This window comes from Nannospalax galili, unplaced genomic scaffold (genome assembly GCF_000622305.1).
Source record: "Nannospalax galili isolate Female #2095 unplaced genomic scaffold, S.galili_v1.0 scaffold336, whole genome shotgun sequence".
Taxonomy (NCBI): Eukaryota; Metazoa; Chordata; class Mammalia; order Rodentia; family Spalacidae; genus Nannospalax; species Nannospalax galili.
Window position 1 is genome coordinate 389,733 of NW_008343385.1, and position 8,006 is coordinate 397,738.

The window sequence follows — 8,006 nt, forward strand, 5'->3', positions numbered from 1 at the left end:
GCCATGACATTTATAGGTGGTTGGATATACTGACCTTAATGCCATCTTGATGTTTCTTCCTTATCCTACACTTTGACAGAACCGCCAGGGAAAGAACTCAGCTGCTCCTTGAAAATAGGGTGGTAGGTGGGGCCAATTTGCTCTCTCAGAGGAAGACTGGCAGCTGCTGTGCTGGGTTCTGTGCCCTGCTTAAAAGCTGGAGTTTATTGGTAATGTTATTAGAATCCTTGTTTATATACATGTTGGTATGATCACAGGGCATGTAAGATGCCTTGCCACTGTGTTTCCTCAATATTTAGTGTAAACTGGTACAGAAAGTAAGGCTGGGAAAGGCAAGAACTTGGGCACTCACACAGACACGCATTGATCTGCCACCACATGAAATCCGTAGGGGCTCTCATAAAGAAGCATTCTTTATTTTGCTCTTTAAGCCACACCTTTTCCCTTGACTGGCACAGCGGGATTTGGAGAATGTTGGCTTGTCCTACTACCAGCAATGAGTCTGTTTTTCCAGAAAGCCATTTTGCCAAAACCTGATAAATAGCAAATGTGAACAATTGTTAAACAGTGAAATCTCCTGAGGACAGTACCCACTTTCATAAGCACCACACCTAATAGCAAGGTGGAGTTGATACACATAGGGTAGGATTGCAGTTGATTGGATTAATGAGGAAACTCCATGTAGTTAGGTTGATAGGCATGAAAAGGACCAAAAAGCAGCTTTTATGTTTGCTTCGGTTTGGTTTTGTCTTTTGTTTCCCTTAAAACTCTTGTTTAGGTTCAAAGACCCAGTGAAAACACCAGAAAATGTCCTGCATGTGTTTTAAGTGACTGGGAGGAAAAAGAAAAATATCTCAATCAGCATACATGAAAAATGAATAGTAACCAGGTGTCATGGCTCACAGCTTTAATCCCTGTACTTGTGGGGCAGAGGCAGGTGGACCTCTATAAATTTGAGGCCAGCCTGGCCTACACAGTAAGTTCCAGGTCAGCCAGGTCTTCATAGTGAGACCCTGTCTCACAGAAAAAAAGAGAGTGATAAAGAGAAAAGAAAATAGTGAATCTTGTATAAATTGTTTCTGAACACCATTCTTTTGGATGCAGCTTTATCGTAGTGACAGCGACAGTTCAACACTGCCCCGGAAGTCCCCCTTTGTCAGAAATACTTTGGAAAGACGAACCCTTCGCTATAAACAGGTATGTGCCACAGAAACTAATATGAAATCTGTTTTCTCTCTGTGACTTATTTTCATAATCCTTTTAAAAAAGTAATATTGTAGGGAATATTTAAGGTCATATTAATTAAAAATATTTTTATTTCTTGGTAACATGTTTTTAGAAAATGTAATAATGTCATAATGTTATTAATATTTCTTTTCTTTGACTGTTTTGAGACAGGGTCTCCCTATAGCCCCAGTGGACCATGCAACTTGCTATGTACACCAGGCTGGACTCCATCTCACAGAGGTCCATCTGCCTCTGCCTCCTGAATGCTGGGATTAAAGGTGTACACCACTATACCCGGCTATTAATATTTCTTAAAATGTGATTTCACATCATTTGTGATCATTATATCCTTAGATGTAATGAACAATCATTTCTATGTAATAGGTTATTTTTTCCTTTCTGACAAGAAACTATAGTTTAGAAAATTTTAGTTTCTTTTTTAAGATTTATTTTTGTTTTTAATGATGTGTGAGTATGTGTACATGTGAGTTCAGGCACCTGTGAAGGCCAGAAGAAGGCATCAATCTCCTGGAGCTGGAGTTTCAGGCAGTTGTGAGCCTCCTAACATAGGTGCTGGAAACACAAATTTGCATCTTCTACAAAAGCAGTGTATGCTGTTAACCACTGAGTCATCTCCCCAGACTCAAAATTTGAGTTTCTTCACATACAGTATACTTCTACAAAGGACTGTTCTATGGTTTTCACTTGTTTTACTAATCAAGTCTTTTTATTTCATGGCGGCTTTATAAAGTTTTAGCTGGTAAGGTGATAGGTCCCTATCTTTTCTGGGCAAGGATCCTTTAGAATAGATATTTTCAAAATCCAAGATTTCATAGGATTTTGTACTCAGAGTAGCTGCAGACAGAGAAATCTAAGGGAGCATGTAATGCAGCTGCAGAAGTGTCTAAAGAGCAGCACTGTGGATATTTTGAACTGAGTCTGTGGGATGTTGAGCATAATTCCTGGACTTGTCCCTTCTGGATGCCAGGAACATCTCTCCATGTAACATACTGAATCAGTTTCCTGCTGGTTTTAATATATATATAATTTATATAATATTTATATTTATGGTTTACATATTATGGGATAAAACCGTGTCATAACGCTTACTTAATTGGGCCACTTTTATCCCCTGGCAATTGTACCTTTCAGATGCAGGTCAAAACTGAAATTTCAAAGCTTTCGACGTGTGTTAGCAAATGATATTTCTGAAAGATTGTGTTCATTTTTTTTTATCCTGCTGGCTGCATATAAGAAGGTCCATTATTCAGACACAATTGTAGGCCAACATTAAAGAAAATAGTTTGCAGTTAGTAATCTTGATATTGCAGTACAGATTTAATCTTGTTCAAATATGATTTTTAAATGTGATTGGGCCAAACTTAGAGAAATACTTGCACCACACTCATCTACAAATTTCTGAAGAATCTTTCACAAGGGGCCTGTACCAGATCAAGTTGGTGTACATGCTCACTGGTGCCCCCTGCCTTCCACAGTCCTGCAGGTCTTCCCTGGCGGAGCTCATGGCCCGCACCTCTCTGGACCTGGAGCTGGACCTCCAGGCATCGAGGACTCGGCAGCGGCAACTGAACGAGGAGATAGGCACCCTCCGAGAGCTGAGGCAGCGTCTAGAAGATGCCCAGCTGCGGGGCCAGACTGACCTCCCACACTGGGTGCTTCGGGATGAGCGGTTCCGCAGCCTACTAAAGGAAGCTGAGCGCCAGGTGAGAGAAGGTCAAGGGCCTATTCTGAGTTCCCTCTAGGAACCAACTCTCTGGCTGCTACCCGCCCATAGTCACTGTCTGTGCTCCGGTGGTGAGCATCATCATAGTGATATTGTACTTGAAAGTATCCTAGCACTTATCTTGTGAAATTCTCCCCTGCTGTGATTAGCAAGGTGGCATTTGTGATGGCAACAGAGTGAACAGCTAGAGGTTTTTGGATGAGCGGGAAGGACACCCAGGCCTTCCTTGCCTTGTGTAGAGAATATTTTGGGTTCACAGTCAACCAGGCTTGATTCCAGCCACCCCCAGGAGTCCTATGAAGATTTCCTCTATGGTCACAGATGAGGCTGGCCTTTCTTCTGGATCTCCATGGCTGGGGTTTGGTGTTCCAAATTCCAAGGATGGGACTAAACTCACTCTTTTTTTTTCCAGTAGTAGTAAAAATATTGCTCATCAAATGCTCTATTGCAGACAAGACAGACCAAACTTGACTACCACCAAGAACAAGTGGCGGAGAAGATGCTGAAGAAAGCCTCCAAAGAGATCTACCAGCTGCGTGGGCAGAACCACAAGGAGCCCATCCAAGTGCAGACCTTTAGGTAGGAGAGAAATAGAACCTGTGCTCAACATTTCTTCTCACTACTTTCCTATCACCATGACACCTGTGTTAATATAAAAAGCATGGTCATCACTGAAAACACTAAGAATCTACTGTAAACAGCATTTCCTACCATAAGTAGCATTTTTATGGTTTCTTCTGATCTTTATAATTGTATACATTTTAATTTTTAAATTTTTATTGTATATGTATAGGTGTTTTCCATGCATGCATATATATGCCTACTATACCCCAGTAGCATTTTAGGTACAGCAGATAAGCACACTCGCCCCTGTCTCCATATGCTTCATACAACAGTTGTGTCATTGGGGATTTTAAACTCAGCTCTGAGTTTTATGTTTGGTTCGTTGGTTTGGTTTAGTCCTGGTGGTTGAACTAGAGACTTGTACATGTGCTAGAAATGTACTCTGCCAGTGTGTACCCCAGACCATTCAGTCCCCTTCTAACCAGTAATTCTTTCCAATCCTAGGGAGAAGATAGCCTTTTTTACAAGACCAAGGATTAACATACCTCCTCTCCCAGCTGACGACGTTTGATGTAGTGCATTGTGCACATGAAGTATTTATCTGCCTGTTTTATTTTCATGAAGTTCTTAGATTAGCTAAATTTGTCTTTAAAATATTTGTGCAAAGCTATTAATATACACATTTTGTAAAAAACATATATCTATACATATATATTTTATAATAGTGACGGCAACAGGGCTTGGTTCTTCCTTGTTGTGAAATTGACATCTCTGAAGACAGGTTATTTTATAAAAGATCAACTATCATGTTAAGAGTGTACAGTTTTTACGCTGTTTTATTTGACTTAAAGGCTGGAAGACAGAAACGAAGTGAGTTCAGGCAAATTCACTGTATTGTAATTTATTTATAGTACTTTTTTTCCTTGAAGGAAAATACTGACTTTAAGATGTATTTTAAGACTGAAATTTTGTTCTTCAGTATTTGTCATGCAGTAGAATGGAACTTGGGGCTGGTTTTGTTTCTGACACCCGAAACGCAAACACTATGTGCTGAACTTGTCATGTGTATCAGTTTCTCATAGGTGCATTTACCATGTATATTGTACACTTTCACTCTCTGTATGTTATGTTAAAATATCAGCTGGGGTGGCTGAGTCATACTCTGCAAGCCGTGTATGCATTGCAGGGTTCAGTATCCTGTGTGTCGTGGGCACTGACGACCCCTCATTGCTGTGTTGTCGTCTAATGCATCTTTTTGTGCTTCCCACAAGTCTGAAGCTGGCGACAGAACCTCCGGCTTCCCAGGTTTCAACCTGCCTATACACCTGTGGCTGGTGACGGTCCACACTACCTGCATTTGTCAAAGCATATGCAGACATCTTTGCCACTCCTGGCAGAACTGATAGACAGCAGGGTGGAAGGACTCTTCCGCTGTTTCATGAAGGAAAGTAAAAAGGGTGAATAGAGCAGATACGAATGCAGAGGCATAACCTTTGAAGGTGCTGTGTTTGTGTGTGTTTGTGTGTGTTTGTGTGTGTTTGTGTGTGTGTGTGTGTATGTGTGTGTGTGTGTGTGTGTGTGTGTGTGTGTGTAGAAAAGGGCACGCAGGTAACTTGGATTACCAAGCAAGTCAGAGCAGGAGAATATTTGAGTGAAATCAGAATGTCACCCTCATATTGGAGTCTACCTAATATCCCTCATGGAATCTTAGAGCTAGCTCATGAGGAAGAGAAAAAATGGAATAAAAATATGCCAGGATTATTTTAAACAATTTGGTTTGCCTGTCGCACACTTATTGATGTGAAATGTGCTCTCCTTTCTGAGGCCTTGAATGAATAAATGAAGTAATCATAGGGCATGCCAAAGAAAACAGAACTCTCTTCCTAGATCTAGCTTCCCCTCCCTCAGAAATGCCCCTTTTAATTAGGTCTCTTTTCTCATTAGTCTGTAACCTCCTTGTATAACCCACTTTCATTATGTGATTTTTTAAAAAAAATTAATTTTGTAAAAGCATTTCATTGACATACGACCAATCACAGACAATGGAATTTGTCAGTGGTGGTAAGACTGAAAACCTTATCTTTTTCACAGTTGTCATCTCTTGCTATGTATTCCTGCTTTTAGCCTTGTTTTTTTTTTTCTTGCTTTTTTTCCCCAATTCCTTTTTGTACAGAACCTATAATAGAGGCGGAGACCCAAGGCGACAGTCTTTCGAGCACTGCTAGTAGCAAGCATCATTGCTGAGTGGACCTTCTCACTGTGCCCGCAGGCCATTGGGACCTTTACCCCTAGCCAGAGTCAACTGTGGCTGACACTGCCTCATAGATACAGCTCTCCCCAGGCCACTTTTCTAAGTAGGTTGAGATAGCTTTTCTGCCAGCCAATATTAGGTAACAGTTGAGGAAAACCCACTATGCCAATACAAAAAGCCCTAGGCATATTTTCCAAAAATATTACTGGCCACCCTATACCAATTTTCTGTGTGGAGTGTTGTCCTCCTACCCTTATCCCACAGGAAGGGCAACCCCTGCTTTGGGGTCAGTCTGAGGAGGGGCATGTGCCTCTGGCACCTTTTCGTATTAACATTTCCCTATCATCCCTCCTTGCAGCACGTGGAAAGTTGAGTATATGAAAGTATATCATGTGGGCTGCTTGCTGCTGGAGCAGGCAGGGCAGCCCACACCCTCTCTTGCTGTATACACAATGATCTGGCTTGGCAGCTGGTGGCTTCTTAAAACTACTGTGCCCAGAAAATATTGCCCATTTTGGACACATTTAAATCCTGTGGGCTTTACGGCATAAAAGTTTCGATCTACTGTGTAAGTTTGTCTATATGTCTGGCCTGGTGAGAAAAACAAAAACCTGTGATCTCTGAGCTGTTCTGGTCCTTCAGAGGTCTGAATTCTGCCATCAGGGTCTCTGAAAGAGCACTATGTGTAAAAGGGAATTGGGTTTTTTGCTTTATCTAATCACTGCATTGTCAGGCTTTGGTGATTATTGCTGAAATAAATAATCTTCTGTTGTGGAAATAAGTTATAATCAGTATTCATCTCTGTTTTTGTCACTGTTCTCTAGGATTGTGTCATTTTTATCATTTGAAAGGATTTCTTCTATAAAATTAAACTAACCTGCCTTAAGAACAAATGGAAGTGTGTGGTTTGTATTTCAAAGAATATATAATTTTATGGAAACTTAAATAAATGAGAAATAGGACTGGGAATGTAGCTCATGGCAGAGTTTATGCTGAGCGTGCACAAGGCCTTGGGTTCCATTTCCATACCAACAACTAAATCAGTAAAAACAAATACATGAATATTTTAAAAGATAACAGGTATTAAACCAGAGCACACGTAATGCTCACCTGCCTTGCACACAGGTAACTCATGTTTCTTCCACACCTCTACCCACTTCTCCCTCTTGGGATTTGAAGCAAATTCAGTATACCTTATTTTATTTTATCGTATTTTATTTATTTATTATTTATATATTTGTGTATTTATTTATTTGTCTTTTTGAGACAGGATCTCCCTGTAATCCCAGCTGGCCTGGAACTCACTGTGTAGACCAGGCTGGCCTTGAACTCACAGAGATCCACCTGCCTCCTAAGTGCTGGGATTAAAGGCGTGTTCCACCATGCTGGGCGAATATACCTTATTTTAAATTTTTTTGGCATATATTGTTAATAGGAAAAAGCATCCATGGTGCCCTTATCATAGCTTACCATTTAATTGCTCCTTAATATTATTCAAAATGCAGGGTTAACTTCTGTCATTCTTTTAATTCTCAACAGAATAGCTTTTTTTTAATGTGTGTGAGGGGTTTTTTTTGATAATAGCATTCTTCAAATATAATTCAAGAGCCACTAAATGTGCCCATTTAAAGCATACGATTATGAAGTTTTTAATATATTCAGACATATAGGTATTACCAAAATTAATTTTGGATGTTTACTCACCACCAAAAGAAAATCAGAAATCTATCACCTGTCCCCAGTCTGTTTTCACTATGGATTCCTTATATACTCGAACAATATGTACCCTTTTTTTTGTATGCCTCCTTTCACTCCGGATAATGCCCCTCCCCCCCAGGATATGCCACACTGGAGCATCTATCAGCATTTCATTTTTATGGTTGAGCAATCTTTCACTCTGTGGACAGACAGGCCACGTTTTATTCATCCGTTTGGACATTTGGGTTGCTTCCATTTGGGGGTGATTATGTGTAGTTAGTGCTGCTGTGAGCTTTCAGGTTCAAGTGTGGGTAGGTTTTCATTTCTCTTAGGTTGTACCTGGAGGGGGTGTTGTTGGGTGCTGTTGTGATTCCATGTTTCACACTTTGAGGAGCTGCCAAAATATTTTCCAAGGCAGCTACATCATTTTACATTCCCAGCAGTGTGTACTAGGCTCCAGTTTCTCCACATACTGGTCAACACTTGTTATGCCATTGCAGTTATTGAAAATCTTAGAGGTGC

The 8,006-nt window shown here is 40.5% G+C and overlaps 1 protein-coding gene across 2 annotated transcripts in view; it reads left to right on the forward strand.

Annotated features, from left to right (window-relative positions):
- The window catches only part of Wwc3 (WWC family member 3), a 119,352-nt gene extending 112,686 nt beyond the window's left edge, over positions 1-6,666 (forward strand). For both annotated transcript variants that reach the window (XM_008839480.3, XM_017799762.2), the window contains exons 20-23: positions 1,105-1,197; positions 2,724-2,951; positions 3,423-3,550; positions 4,040-6,666. In XM_008839480.3, the coding sequence (XP_008837702.1) occupies positions 1,105-1,197; positions 2,724-2,951; positions 3,423-3,550; positions 4,040-4,106 (516 nt within the window). In that variant the 3' untranslated portion in view covers positions 4,107-6,666. The remainder of the gene's footprint in view (positions 1-1,104; positions 1,198-2,723; positions 2,952-3,422; positions 3,551-4,039) is intronic.
- Positions 6,667-8,006: the final 1,340 nt, after the last annotated feature.